The 16,693-nt window shown below is 37.4% G+C and overlaps 1 protein-coding gene across 1 annotated transcript in view; it reads left to right on the forward strand.

Annotated features, from left to right (window-relative positions):
- The window catches only part of KREMEN1 (kringle containing transmembrane protein 1), a 64,035-nt gene extending 47,614 nt beyond the window's left edge, over positions 1-16,421 (forward strand). Inside the window, exons 4-9 of the mRNA XM_053473479.1 lie at positions 1,857-1,981; positions 4,662-4,815; positions 11,255-11,587; positions 13,666-13,827; positions 14,627-14,711; positions 15,364-16,421. Of these exons, the coding sequence (XP_053329454.1) occupies positions 1,857-1,981; positions 4,662-4,815; positions 11,255-11,587; positions 13,666-13,827; positions 14,627-14,711; positions 15,364-15,523 (1,019 nt within the window). The 3' untranslated portion in view covers positions 15,524-16,421. The remainder of the gene's footprint in view (positions 1-1,856; positions 1,982-4,661; positions 4,816-11,254; positions 11,588-13,665; positions 13,828-14,626; positions 14,712-15,363) is intronic.
- The last annotated feature ends 272 nt before the right edge of the window (positions 16,422-16,693 follow it).

Here is a 16,693-nt window from a genome sequence, read left to right on the forward strand (position 1 = left end):
AACAGTCTGGCTTAATGAGACAAGAAATGGTCGAACAACAATGGTTTACACAACATTTACACAACAATTGTGTTATATAGTTTAATTATCTAATAGCCTCTGGCAGATAAGGTGCAAGGCTAAACATAATGTCCAGGAGATTGACGCGTCCCTGTTTTGTTGACAGAAAAAGTTCAGGATTCAGATAGTGTCTAGACATTATACCAACATAGTGCAGACAATTTTTTTTTTCTAAAACAAGCCATAACTAGAAGTAGATCTGCTATAGTTTGTCTGAAGTATGTCATTCGGTGTCTCCCGTGCCTTGTGCAGTGATCATCTGCCCCAAATGGAGCCTGTTTGACTCATATAGCTTAGTACGCCCTGTTTATGTTGCGGCCCTCAGCCAAAAGAGACCCGGCTCCCTTGGGTGTGGAGCACAGATCGGCGTGGCATCCATAAGCCAACTGTTCAGCCACAGGGAATAAAAATAAAATTGTGAGCATTACAGGATGGTTTGTAAAACAGCTGGATCCAGCTGGGGAGATCAGAAATAAATGTTATTGTAAAAAAACTTGGGGATAAAGTAGTATTAACCATCCATTGCCAATGAGGCAACCATGTCATGGTCACGCACAATTACCTGCCTAAGAATGTAACAGATCTGGTTTCTTCTATCTAATAGAAATAAGATGATAGACAGCTATAGACTGCACGCTTTGGGGTGAGAACGGGAAACTGTAACTGAATTTGGGAATTTGTAATATCTTCTTGGGTGTCACCTCGGATGCTCTTTGCAGATATAATAACTACACAGTCTGCAATAAAATGAAGTTGAAATAAAATCACATTTTCTATATTAGGTCAGGGTTAAAAAAGCTTATTTTTAATGACACCAGACAGTTCATACGTAAAACAAGACACTCATTTTGTCACAACTGTATTTCTTCTATGACACTTTTGTACACAACCTTGTGCACACCATCTATTCAGCCAGTTTCATTAATGGTCCGTCGCTGATACCATAGAAATGTGTTAAATTGTTTTCATGTGTATCAAATGATTCCTCAGACCCTGTGACAAATATTAGAATGCGTTCTATAAAATAAGTACAATTTTCTTTTTCTATATGTTAATATTTGTTTCTGATTATATTTTGCAATTTCTTATAAAACAATAAAAAATGATGTCAGTAATGAATTATAGGTGCATGCCATACACCTCTATTACATGTTTTAAGTACTAGTGGTTACTAATTTTAGGAGGCAGCCAGAAGAAGAGTTAAGCCATACAGAAGTCTTGTTTTCTAACTCCAATAACTAAAATTAAGTCAATGTCCATGCAAAGTGGACAAAGTTGGGGAATTTATATATATATATATATATATAATTAAATAAAATAGAATCTTGTGCACTAAACAGTTATTTTACATATTTTACAGACATAAACTGCTGTTTAACAAATGTTATACAAAAAGTAACCATTTTACCAATGAATATAAACAAAAAATAAAATACCAAACATAACCAAACAAGTTTGGCCCTCATAGGCATCCTGGTTCATTTACTTTTGTGAGGCATGTTCAGGGACAGTCTGGCCTGGGGGAGAGTGCTTAGCGTGGTCATGTCGGGAGTGTGTGTTTGAGACCCGAGTGTGTGAGAAAGAGCTAAAAGCTTTTATGAGGACGGGGGCAGTGGATCTAGAATATTGAGGCAAGTGATTTGGCTGTACAAAATGTGTCTGCCATGCCCTAGATATGCTGTTTGCTTCATACTTGGTTGAGGTGTGAAGTTGATATGTGTTTGTCGTGTGTTTGTTTCGTTGTTCTTTAGTACTTTTAGATTCACAGAATTAAGCAGTGCTTCTTTTCGTTTCAGTGCCTGGCAATCTCGGCTGCTACAGGGACCATGGGAATCCCCCTCCATTGACTGGCATCAGTGAGACATCAAACAAACAGACCATACAGACCTGCATCTCTATGTGCCGGAAACAGCGTTACAAGGTAATAATACTAACCAAACTAAGCAGACCAGCTGAAGGTTACTCAAAAAACCAAAACAAAATGGCTAATCCAAGGAGACATTTTTTATTTTGAAGGAAGCATTGGATATCTAAGTTTATAATGCCTAATGAATTTCCTGGCATTAAATCCCCTGTTATCAGATGGCTGTAAGTTTGTAAAATGGTGTCAGTAGATTTATTGTTTTATATAAAACAGGAGATTAACATATTCACTATGACGGTGATATGTTGTCTGGTAGGAGTTAAAGGGATGTAAACAGTTTTGCATTTCCTAAGTTAGGATTAGTTCAGAAATTATTACCAGCTAAAGAATGCATGACCAATGTCCATGCAAAATAGACTCCAACATGCATTTCAGAAATATATATAAAATAATATATAAAATAAATTTAAAAAAATGCAGTGATGAGGACTAAAGTGTTATTTTAAGTTTAGAAGGTCCTGCATAATCTGTTAGTTAAAAAGGTTGTATGAAGCAAACCATTTTACCAATGAATACACGCAAAAATTCAATACACCCAAGGAGGTTGACCAAGACTGATTAAGACCAAGGACTGATTAAGATCTAAGATTTACAACAGGGAAATGGACAGACTAGAAGGGCCGAATGGCTCTAATCTGCTGTCAAATTCTATGTTTCCATGTATCTAAGACAAGACTGAGCTATGAATCCATCATTACCTTAGCTTGGCAGATGCTATGTAGAGAGGTCAGTGCTGTGCTCATTGTATCCTGCTAAGTGTGAAGGACGGTGGAACTGGGAGGAACTGACCAGAGCAGAGCTTATGGTACCTTCTCATACTTGGGCCTTCCAGTAATGTTCCCAATGATAGGCTTTGGGCATCTCAATACATATATATATATATGTTGATTAGTATTGCTTCAGACCTGATGAAGGGAGGATAACTCTCGAAAGCTTGTCTTTTTAATATTATGTTAGTCCAATAAAAAAGGTATCACCGCATACTCTGCAATACTCTATTTTTTGACATCATACATATATATATATATATATATATATATATGTTGAGTTACAACTTGCATGATTAGACGCTGCCCAGCAGAATATAATATCACATTCACCTAGACTTTTCCTGCACATCAGCCAGCGCTTTCTTATAGAATTTGAACTGTTCTATTGAATGCAATATTAACAGTCCCAGTTTGTCTATCTTGAGGAATGTTCCTCTGGGAAACCCTCACCTTTGCCTTGATAGTGGCCTTAGAAGGCTACTGTGCCATCAATCATGCCGGATGGATATCGGCTCAGATTGCCCTTCTTCCTTTGGGGAGAGTGTGCAAATACGTTACAAAATGCACTGTTGCCCCTTTAACTGTATGTTGGTGTCCTCCAAATACTATAAAAATATCATATCTCCTACTGTGTTAATAAACATCTAATACCACTTGTGTAAACTGTAAACTCCTGAAAACTACTGGTAGCGGTGCTACAGAAATAATGCTATACAACACGAAAGAATGAAAACTAGCAGCAAAAAAAGATGCACTCAATAGGGGAAGTTATACTCTCAGAATCGCTTACTCCAATTTGTTATTAAATTGTTATATAAAGGTCCTCAAGTCATCCTTGTAATTTCACCACCACGTTGAATTTCTCTCGCAATGTGGATACAGCTTGTATTGAAAGGGACACCCAAAAGCTTGAATTATATGTAAAAGGGGGGCAGGGAGGAAAAATAAAGTGTACAAAATCAAGTAAGCGATTCTGTGCTATATTACTTTTACTATTGAATGCATCTTCTTTTTTTTCCCTGGTAGTGTCATTTTAATGGCCGCCGATGACCAGAATATAAACTGGACTGAAAGGAGGTAGGTTTTCTACTGTATCTTAATGCATTTAACATGACTTTTGTCAGACATGAGGGTTGGAAGCATTTGCCCCAGATGTGCAGTTACTGTTTAAATTGTGTTTACTGTGTACAGAGGGAAGATTGGTAACTGTGGTATGGAATTATTTTATACGTTTGAGTTGATTTGAAGCTTTGGTTAACTGGCATGTGAACAAGGTTATAATGGCCTGTATGGTAATACATGGCGGGCCTTTTCCAATCTGGGTTTTATCTACCTGCATTCAAAAACTACAGTAGACACTGGGAACATCATAGACGAAGATTTGCAGTATGGTTAAAAGCTTGTCCGAGCTGAGTGTTTCTGATCTGACATAAGCTGGGCCACTGAAAACTGATGTCATCGCCATCCATGGTTCACATTGACTACAGCAATAATGATTTGTTTTTCACTAACTGATCTCCGGTTCATCCTAAAGAAGAACATATCTCATACCTATTACGAGCTGTATGTAATATATATATATATATATATATATATATATATATATATATATATATATATATATATATATATATGTGATATATATTAATGGTGTGCTTTTTCAGTGAGTTTTAAAGGTTCTCAACACTCTATTTTTGTTCTAACTAATGTAACGCTGAGAATAAGAGAATATACTTACAATTGGTTGGAAATAATTGTGGACATTGCAGTTTGAGAGCTCTAGATAGACTTTCTGTGTAATAGGTTGTAACAGCCCCAAAAAAGCAGGAAACCATGGTGCTAGTCTATTGAATTGAAGTAAACTTGTTATTTTTCAACTTTGGCCTTTTTTCATCTCTTTATACCAGTTTGCTGGACTTGAATCGGGCTTTGCGTGCTTCTGCGGCAACAATGCTGATTACAGAAAACATGGAGAGACGCCCAGCACAGAATGTAACAGCGTCTGCTTTGGGGATCACACACAACCTTGCGGAGGAGACGGACGAATTATTCTATTTGATTGTGAGTCCATCATCTCGAAATCGATATATACAATTGACTTGATATATTTAGATAAATCTGTGTCAATTAACCTTTAGTAGCCTTGTGCTTGTTTCATGAATATTTCTTTGGAAACGGATTTAAAGTTCTATACCGCTATTTTAGTTTCCTGCTGGCTCTGGTCAATCATTTCACATACACCTCACTCCGTACATAGGTTTTGAAATGAATCTAACTTAATTTTAGAGCATATCCTCAAAGTGTATTATAATGGTAGGCATCGCGTGTCTACCGCTTCATCATGAAGAAAAACTGTCATGATATGCAGCCAGACCAGCCTCATTTGGTGTCTAAATATTTTTTTTTTCAAAATAAGGTGAAAAATTAAGTGAAACCTGTTTTGTGCATGAGAGCATCCCAAAGTTACCCCGAAGTGAGGCAACTACAGCCTTGAACTTTTCAATGCTGTGAGGTTCTTAGCAGCCTAGCTAGGCTTGGCATGGGTTCAAATGCACCAGCAACTAAGTGTGAGAAAAAGCATTATCACACAGATCTTGTGTGTAAACTTATAAAAGGGCAGAGCCTCTAGGACAATTGTCCAACAAAAGACTATGTCACCAGCCTGGCATCCAGACCAACAGCTGCTTGCAGCAGGTCCAACGTTTCTGAGTTGTCATTTCAAAACTCTGCTTCCCAAAGATGTAAAATAGCTGAAAATGAAATGGCAGAGATGCAGAGACATCTGAGAGGTCATTGAGGGCACACTGGCAGGGATCATGTGTTTACTTTTTTAATTTATAATGTCTTAAACACAATGTCTGAGTGCCAGCTTGACGCAGTCGTGCCCACTGAAACGTTGCCAATGCGGGAGACATAAAAAATGCTGGCTGGGTGGCCTGAATAAGCCATCATGTTTGTCTGTTTGTATGCACCCACAGCCCGTCGGACCACAAACAAGCCCTATAATCACCGGGATGGCTCTTTCTCTTACTCTTTAAGGGGCTGTTCCACGCATAATCCAAACAAAAGGGAGCTTTACTTCTCGGAAGCCAAGAACACTTCATTTTCATACAAGATTCCTGAAACCCTTGTCTACAAATCTCTGTATATTCTTTTCTGGATCTTTCTAATAAGTCAGTAAATGTGCACGTGTGTGTGTGTGTATATATATATATAAACACACACTATTTGTGTATACACATTATATATATGATAAGAGAATAGGAAGAGAGTCTGTAATGTGGTCTCGGTAGTTTTTAGTGAGGGTGTGGGGTAGAGGGTGAGTGTGCCTCCCAAGAGTCCCTCTTTAGGAAAAACAGTCCCTCTTTGGGCCTGGAATCCCTTTGCTCCACTTTCTTCCCCTGAAGTCCCATTTTTCTAGGAGCTCAGAATATTTGTTGATATCACAGTGTTCTGCAGCCCTAAAAGTAAAAATAATGTACATATAAAAAAAAGTAAATATTATAAATTAAACTGTGTAAACAAAATACATTACCGCTCTTCTAAATGATGTACTTACACGAGTAAAGACATATCTATACATAGGTCTCAGGCATATAACTAAATGTCGGTACGACCCTCCCAGCCAATCGCACCTCTAACCATTGACCCTAAAAAAGTGTCCCATTTTGTCTTAAGTATCAGGAGGTATGTTTGAGTGGGGTCTGTATAGTGAGAATACATGTATAGTGAATGTGTAGGATAGACTGTTAGGTCTCCATGAGTGTATACTTATAGGAGTAAGTTAAGGCTTTATAGGTTTCTATATATTTACTGCGCTATATTAACAGCTGGTTAATAACAATTTCAGTTGGAAAATTGCAGGATACCTCTGTAGGTTTGTGATCCTCTAGGGTGACTCCAAAAACATGAACAAAAATCTATGCATATGTTAGCATTTTTCTAATATACAATTTAAGGGCTAAAAACACATTTCGGAAAACATGGGCTCTTTGAAATGGACATCTCTATCCATAAAATATAGAAGGAGTTGACGCAAGGAAATCCTGCCACACTGTCCATCATCATGGCTAAAAACAGACAAAACTTGGAGCAGTCCAGACAAAATGTCATTAATAGCTACAAGTCGGTGTATCAAACAATTACCATTTTCCATCGGAGGGGCCAACATTAAAAAGTTCAAGGCTACTGGAACAGCTGCTTCCTGGGCAGAAAAAGGATACAAGAAAATCGTGTTACGTGAGATTAGTGCGTAAGATTATGTGTGGAAATGGATGGAAGTCCGAGACTCGCGGAATATATCTTAGAGTTAAAAGAAATATATGTGTAGTGGTCTGAAGTTTCCTATGGCATATTTGCACGTATTAACCCTTTCAGTGACAATGATGAGCAGTGGATAAACAAACAACAACATAATTAAGAACAATAAACACAGGTCCCAAGCCGAGCAGTGGAGCTAAAGCTTTGCTGCCATTTATTTTGCTGCCCAAATGTATCACAAAGAGATTAGCAACTTAATTACCAGTACCTGTCTAGGGTTCCCCTATGAAGATGGAGGGGAGAGACTAACCGAATTTATGAGCAATGATATTTCATAACATAAGAAATGTGAACGGATGTTTCGAGATCCTTTAAGGGAAACTGTCACTTTCGGAATTCACCATCTATCAGTAGTAATGTTACTATTCTGATTTATATTATCTAGCTCTGACATTTCTCACAATCCATTAGTTAATATTGCATTACAATCCTATTCTTAGCCCAAGAAGGACGTTCACATTTCAAGGCTACCTGCATTGTTTAAACAGACTGAACATGAACATAAAGCATCCATGCTGGAATTTGGTCGTTAAAATGTGAAGCAGCCCCATTATTACAGATTGTACATGCAGAATAACAGAAGTAGTGTTATTATTCCCGAACATCATAACTTTTAATATATGCTTTAAAGTGACCCCTCTATCATAGTCTTCCAGTTATTAAATGAAAGAGGGATACTCGTGATTAGTGAAGGATTCGCAGGAATGCCATTGCATTTATTGTAGAACACTGTGATACAACAAACATTGCTTAGAAAAGAGGAACCTCAGGGGAGGAAACAGGGATAGATTCAAAGATCCTAAAAAATGAAATAAACCCCATTAGTTGGTTGGTTGGCACAAATGTTTGATCTAATTCAGTGAGCTTTTGCTTTGGATTAGGGACTTCCACTACCTATACAGTTTCTGCACTCTTAAAGATTTTCACGGGTATCTGTACATATACAAGGTAAAGGTAGGAATTGGTTTGGGATTAAGGGGAACGTTGGTCTCACTAAAGTTTCCGGTGGCTGTTCCACATTCCTTGGATAACCCTACTTATCTCTCACTTGGCATCAGTCTTACCCTCTGAGTTACACCGTCTATGTTTTAGACCCATAGTGAATGATCTGTGGTCACTGTGTATCCAATTAGATTTGTATGTAACGGAGCTGGATACGTTTGTAATACTGAAGATTGATAAACAGATTGTACTTGTTTGTTTCTCTTGTAAATAATTAACAAGACAATCTTGTGTGCCATATAGCCCCACCAAAAATAAGTGACACTCGGCTATCCTGTGCATTAAATAATGGATGTGGAATGTCTCTGGAATTAATAAAGGTTCTGTATTACCGTAGTATTTTTATATGTCAGCCCTAAGATGTATCGCCAATACAGTAGGAAGTGGATTAGTACATGATGTGGATTAAGTTTACCGATCTAGATTGACATATAAAAATGTCTACAGAAATACATGGCAAATATTTGTGTAAAGTGGTTCTCCTATCATTGTAACACGCCAGCTAGGAATGTTTTAGGGGCTAGAATCTGATGTGATTTGTCGGAGGGCATTGTCCAAATGACACATTTGTGTGTGGCAGAAATGTACCCTCATTTCTCATAAACATTTATTGCTTCTTGATTCCGTTTCTGTAAAGCCTGTCTTTGAGAACAATGTGATGCAGTCTTGTTAGCCTGAGTGGGCAGCCCATTGTGTACTTAGAGGTCAAATTGTGAAAGAACATTTGAGGAAAAGGACACAGCTGTGGTCACACACACCCTCGGTTTGCGGGAAGTCAAGTATGCGCCTCTGAATTTAGACACGGGTTCGGAGCCTTGAAGGCAGGAGAATGGGAGCAAAACAGAAGTTTGTTGTCTAGGGTTTTTATGGAGGTGGAAAGCAGAACACTGGTTATCCACAGTCATTCCTCAATTACTTTGTGATTTTTGACCAAATATAATTACCACCTAACTTGATTTGGGCTTCAGCTCAGAGTTTTCTTGCAAGCTATTTGCACTAGATGTAAAATGGTAGTGATCACTAATAACCGTTTCTCTGTAGGCGTTTTCTGATGACCCCTGTCTTCCACTTAATTACAGAAGGAGGCAAAATGGGGCGTAATATATTGCGTTTTCTTTGTGTGAACCAGCTTTGCTCTCTTATTTATCATTTCTCTTGTCTGTTTTGTCTCAGTCATTAATATCCTGTAATGCCTCTGACATTTGACATCTGTCTTCCAGCATTCCCCATTCACAAAAAATGTATCCTATTCATGACATCATCATTTTGTCTAATAATTGCCTGAATAAAGGGGTAAGACGGCAATTTCCAGTCTGGTTTCAAGAACAGCTAAACATCCCAGTAATGTATTTGGCCAGAAGCATATTTTGAACACCAGCTTCTCAACAATACTGTCACCAGTTCGGCCTAGAATGTATTAACACTAACAGGAATCAGTTGTGTTAAAGTTCATAGATTAGACGAAATGTCTCCGAGGTCATCCTGCCCATTAATCATATCTGTGAGTTTCACAGAGCCTCACAGCTATATGTAGACTTTTCTAAGGAAGAAAATAAAAGCTGGTGGCAGAAGTTTCTCAAAAATAAGCAGCCAAGGGGGAGAACATTAGTCCACCTTGTTCTCCAGTCTAATTTTTTTTCAGTGCACATCTAGGAGCACCATAACTACACATTACGCAGGGTCAATGCACCCATTACTGGGCATAACCCTTCATTACACATACCATTGTTGTGTATTTCACCTTAATTTAGGATTTAGTGAATAATGGCCTCTATTGGTGTGCTGTGCAAACATCCAATGACATCCAATAATAAAGCAGATGAACTATTGCTAAAATGTCATAGTTACAGAAAAGTGTTGTTGATAGGTCTTAAACCTTTGAATGCTTACATGAGATGTAGATGGGGCTCGGATCTCACACAATCCAATTTCGGTAATTGCCATCAACATTTTTGGCATTTCTGCCAAGTTTGCATACATTCTGAGATTTCAAAAAAACAAAAACATAAAAAGCCTTGTTTTTGCAGAGTAAAAATGTCAAGGTGAGGTTGCCTCCAACCTTTTTAAGGTCTTATTCGGAATAACATTGATAAAGTGATACATGTCGTGTACTCAGATTTTACAATACTTGGGCAACTTTTTTTGCCAAGTGAAGGTTAGATGCTGTTTAGTCTGGAATTTTAAATGTATATAGCATTTATTTAGTTTTTAAATGCTCTTCAAATGAGGCTTTAAAGATTTGACTTGCATTCTTCTTGCAGACATCCATGCTCGGTAGCCCCCTTATACAGTACATGCTTTTGTAGTGTGTATCTGTACCGTGACAGACCAAGAATCCAGCTGACCACGTTATTGTAACACTTGCTGTCACAACTAGAAATCCTCACTAATTGAATTAAAATGAAGCAAACCATGCATGCCTCACAGTGGAGGGTACACACAGTACTTCTCAGACTGTTTGTCATTAGGTACCATTTGTCAACATCTCATTAATGAGCAAAAGCTAAAATAACACAAACTTTGCCTGTTCTTTGGGAAAAAATATTTTTTTTCTAAAATACTAAAGGGTGAAACGATAAAACAAAAAAGTATGTTAAGTTGTTGCATGAGCGTTCTACATTTTAAGACAAATGCTCATTTTGTTTTTTAAAGTTGCAGTTCCACCTTCTCTGCTGAACTTTTGCAACTAAATGCAGCATTACAAGTATAATTCCTAGTGCTGTTGAATGTCCAAACTCTTCCCAGAAATATTTGTTATAATAATGTAAAATTTGCCTTATTCATCATTTTAGCTGGTAACACTTGTCATGTGACACAGAATCGGGTACTGCTAGGCTGCTGCAACTGAAGAAAACAATTCTTATGTATTTCTGGGTTGTTCTTATATAACTAAACATTCACTGGAAATAATACAATTCTTGAACTGCTAAGGTTTATTTTAATTTATTTATGTGCCAGAAGGTAAAACAAATGTTTTGTCTAAATGGAACAGCAACTTTAAATCTCTGTGCAGAAGATGGGCGTGCAACATGGTACCCAGAGTGTTCAGTTGCCTTTAAAATCTATACAATATCTTTTTTTTCCCCTAAACAAGTACCCGTGGCTTAAATGTAATATTATCTTGCATTGTTCCAGTTTTCATAAAGAATTAACATCTTAATTTCTTTTGTGTTCATAGCACTGATTGGTGCCTGCGGTGGAAATTACACAATGGATTCTGCTGTAATCTACTCACCAGATTTTCCAGATACTTACGGAACGGGAAAAGCTTGCTATTGGACCATTCAGATTCCAGGCGCATCTGTGATCCACTTTGAGTTCACCTTTTTTGACATCAAAGACTCTAGAGATATGGTTGAGTTGTTGGACGGTTACACTAAGCAGGTTTTGGTGCGGTTTGATGGAAGAAACCACCCTACACACTCATTCAACATCTCGCTTGACTATGTTATTCTTTATTTCTTCTCTGATCGTGTCAATCAGGCTCAAGGCTTTGCTCTGGTTTACCAAGGTAGGAATTGTCCAACCTTCTACTCTTTGAGTTATAAACCTTATTTTGAATTGGTATCGCCTGTTGTTGAGGTCCATAATGTTGGTGGGCATTTTCTCCTAGACTACTCTTTATTTTATATTGGTATTTTTAGTAAAAGTAAACTAAACCACTCACTCTGGTGCTTGATTAAAGAGCCACTACACAACGCGTTCCTTGAAGATGCCCTTTAAAGTGTGTAATCACCCATATTACCAACTGGTTCATTATGGAGTGACCATCTCTACCGCTTTTACAACAGTAGCATTGGAATACACTTTTCCAAAGCCAATGAAAGACAAAGTGGAAACTGTAACCTTGGTTTCACCCTTTAGTGGAGTCGCAGTGACATTTTGACCAGTTCTATGCACATCTGGGGATAACCTAGCTCTTTACTTGTTAAAGCAGCATCTGGAGTGAGTAGTTTGACTGTGATTCTTCAATAATTAATTACCATGACTGGTACAGGGAACAGGGACATGGTTCCTTTTGGATATATCAACAGCTGTTGAATCAGACATTACACAGTAGCCAAATTCGTCAGGCTTCAACTACTGTAAGAATATACATGTGAGATACTAACGTATCTTGTGTTGGAGAATTCCAGTGGCATCCAAGGTATACAGTTTCTCTTCTCATTCAGAATGTTCTCTATTATACTGTCAATTATTGGACGATGCGCCCCTCCCTACCTATAAAAAAGAAGCAGGCAGCTGTAGAAGGCATTATTGTCTGGTATCTAAGGGTGTTTTTGTATGAAGACAGCAGAATGATCCCAGATTCAATAGAACTGTAACATTCCACATTTTCAACCGACCATGAATATCTCTCTACTCTGTTTAAAGGCCCACCTGGTGTCTTTTAGCAGGTCGGTTTCCATGTACTTTTCGGTTTGCACAAAATGTTTGAGTAAGAAACAGAAGTTTTATAACCTTCTATGAGCCTTCTATACACAGGCATTCCCACGTAACCTATTTAATTTAAATCCTATAGGAGATAGCGCCCACAAAGCTGATTTAGCCATGACTAGCATGGCATTAACATTATTTATATTTTATTATTCATATGTTACAATGAAGTTACAAAACTTGACTTAATCATTAAAGTATGAAAAGGGTCTACATGATACCAATTTAAACAATTGAACACTTTTAATGATAATTTGTATTTGTATTACCAGAAACAAAATGAGTTATGTCCGAATTACATCGTTAAACATTGTGTATGTGTAGCTGTGAGGAAAACTACATAGACCACTTAAAAATTGACAAATCTGAATATAACTATGAGATATGGATAGTAGGTAGAAAATAAACTAAGCACTTTGGCGCTCCGAAATTCTTTTCAGTTCTTGTTTTATTATTTATATTTTACCGCTTGCTAAAATTGAATAGTATTTTTATTCCCTGTATTTTTCAATATAGAAATATATCCACACAATTTAGTTTATTATATATGTATATATATATATATATATATATATATATATATATATATATATATATACAATTCAATTGTTTATATTTTGATTGCAATGATTTCTGCCCTTAGGTTTTCATATACCCCATAACCTAACAAACTTGGCCAATTCTCCATGGTCCTCATCCAAATGAGTTTGAACAAGCTTCTAATAACTCGGGAAAATAAAATAATTGCAAAGCTTTTAATTACAAAGTTCATGCACAAGACATGTCAGCCAAAACATATTCAGGTGCTCTTTATGTGTTTAGAAAGGACGGAAGCATGGTTATTTTGAAAACTAATAAAGTTTGGACAACTTTTTGCACTTGCTGTAGAATAATGGGAAAGCGATTAAGAAAATGAAAATATTAAGACGATATATATAGGGACATATCTTTTTTGCTGTTTTGGTCTTCTTACTAAAAGTATATTATATATTTATCTCATAAAAAGTACTAAGCTGTTAGTTTATCAACACCTGTTAATATTGCTTTAAGACATTCTATGAGTGATGCGTATAATGAGTCTGTACTATAGAACATCTAGCAAGAGTACTCTCCTGTGCCTTCTAACATCTGGCTTGCTTTTTTTCGGCACAGCATTCATGGAGCGAGCCGTGGAAAAGCCTAAGGCACTCAGCAACCAGACGCAGACAGAGCTCATCACACAAACAACCAACCTCAGCATCAATGCAGCTCGATCATCAAAAATTCTGTATGTCATTACGACAAGCCCAAGCCGGCCAACTGGGCATATGCCAGGTAAGGAATTTCCCACCATTCTGAGGGCTGGTTAGAACACTGTTCACCACCATAACTGATATTTTGGTTCAGCATCCACTGGGAAGAGTCCCAGCCTCCATTTTGGTCACCAACTATGGTGGGGCGCATATGAGGAATGAAAGTCATGTGTTACTGAGGCCTACGACACAGAAAGGATTAAAAAACCCCAATAAGGGCTTTGTGTGTACATGTAAGAATACATCTCTCTGGGCTTCTCTAGTAAGCAGCCACATGTACCGAATGCTACCCTGCATGATTGAGACTGTTTTTAAGATTGGGGTGTTCCCTGACCTCTTCACAAGGCTTACTTGTTTGTAGACATGTTGGAATCCCCTAGTGAGATCAGTGCTAACCTGTGCAAATTTGTCAACAAACCCACAATCACTATGGAGAACTTTTGCTATTTAACTAGTGAACTCACTGAGCTCTGTATCTCTAGGCACCTCCAGCTTTTTAACATTATTGAAACTTTATAAACCTATAAAGTTGCCTAATCTTCTCAAAACTTTGTGTAATGTTCAAAATATGGTACCATCTGTAATCTAGCCAGCCTCATAGCTTTGCGTGCTTAACAGTAGCAATAAGCAAATAACATATAATATCTATATTAATGCATGAACATTCCTTACAACTACAGTTTACAACACAAGGAGTTAATAATAATTCTATATAATTATAATACTGTTTCAATCAAAAGTTTTTCAGTCTGTTTATTCTCTATTTTGATCATTGTTTTTAAAATGCTTATTCACGATCGTTCTGTTTTTTTTTTTAACAGGTTGGACAGTCTATGCACTTACAGCCCTTCTAATTTTGACGATTATTGCTATTTTGGCTAAAGCACTTTTACACATAACAATGAAGTAAGTGTATAGTAATTAAGCTGTGTTTTATTCATGCACACCAGCGAAAACATTTTGATGAGCAACTTATCCTTAAATGGACAAAATGTTATGTATCTAGAGTACCATAAAGACCCTTAAACCATAATGAGGTTTGCTGCATACGTTTTCCATAAAATAATTATCTGAATGACCAAAATGCCGTGGAAAGGTCATACAGGTAGACCTTTCCCTGTGTTACGTAAAGGTGACTTGAGCTAGGGTCTTGCGAAGTGTTTTAGTTCTATAGGGGACAGTTTGCTGTTCTGAACTTCCCTCGTGTCAGATCAAAACAAGGGCTAGAGGTTTTTAAGGATACTGTATCACTGCATGATTTAGATTTAAATGTGAAGAAGCATACAATACATTCAGAAATAACTGTAAAGGTCAGAAAGAATATATTTATTTCCAAAAGCTCTTTTAATTTAGTATTGGTAATTAGTGTGACATAAAAAGCGATGTTGTTCATTTATATACATAACTGTGCTGTTGGTCATTATCCAATATTGGACATTGTGTGTTAAACTCAAGGATTACCGCTTGTTGGACGAAAGGATAAAATACTGGAAATTGCCAGGTTAGACTGGAAATATACAAGATCATTTCTCACTAACACCTTGCATTTTTCTTCAAGGTCTCCTCGATTACCTTCACCCACAGGCTTGGATAGTTGTCACAGAGGGTCTGCAGGAGAAATTTGGAGTATATTCTACAAGCCTTCTACATCCATCTCCATCTTCCCAAAGAAAATTAAGAGTCTACATGATGACCGCAACCCTTTGGTTGGAGAATAAATTGCACTTTTAAAGAACTTTTCAACACTGCAGGGCTACACTGGGAAACTCCTGCCACCTCTGTTTAAAGATGGCTGTCAATAAAAATCAACAAATCATGAACAGTGGACGTGGACTATCCAACATCTACATGGGCTTCTAGACCTCTGCATCTCTACAGTGCGGTGATGCATTAAGGCACATTCAACCATAAATATTCCCCAACAAAAAGGTCAAGAGGAAGTCCAAAAAAGCTGTATGAGATCTTGTTGTCAATATCAGGTCAAGGAGAACATGCGGTTAGGGTGGGATTAAAAGAACCACAGCATATTGCTGCAGACTCATGCAATCGTCCCTGCCCTGTCTGGTGGGGTCTCCCGTGTTTGAAAGGAAGTCTGATTTATCTTCAGGCCTTTCTTATTTTTTATTCTATTTATAAACTTCTATTCTATTGAGAACAGAAATAAGAGGCACCAGAGGGAAAAGTACAAAGAAATACACAATGGGCAGCCTTCCTGGTGATGGTTTCTTTTCATGTGCACACAAGTCTCGATGCAAAGTATCTCCTGAGAAAGACAAACATAAACAAAAGCCGTCCAAACATGAACCAAACTAGACGAGGAGTCTTTTCATTCTAGAGCTGACGATATTTCCCAGAATGATTGGATACTCTAATGCAGTCTAGGATTGTGTGCTGCCCTTGAACATGCATGGATGGGCTGTAATGGTGCATGAAATGGATTTTCATGATTATGGGGCAACCAGATAACCTGTTATAGCCCTATCTCCGGAACATCCGTATTTATATCCATTCGGAATAATTCAGCTCATTGTTAAGACCTAAATTTATTTTATCTGGATCCATTTATGTCTTTTTTGAAAGTATTTGTCAATTTTACACATAAAATCGATTCAGTGATTTCCCTTTCTCTCTCTTTAGTATGATTTCACTGTGTTTTCTTGCTGTTTAATTGTTATAAGAACAGAAAAAATCTGATTATTGTTGTTGTTCTTAAGATCATATCACTGCATCACACTACAAGCACACCCCACATTAACGTATACAACGGGGTCCAGAGCATGTATGTAAAATGAAAATGTGCTTAAAGTGAAGCACTACCTTTTTTCACTTATCAGTGCATGTCCTACACTGCAATCGTCACGTCATTTCCACGATGAAACACTCACAAG

This window comes from Spea bombifrons, chromosome 1 (genome assembly GCF_027358695.1).
Source record: "Spea bombifrons isolate aSpeBom1 chromosome 1, aSpeBom1.2.pri, whole genome shotgun sequence".
Lineage (NCBI taxonomy): Eukaryota > Metazoa > Chordata > Amphibia > Anura > Pelobatidae > Spea > Spea bombifrons.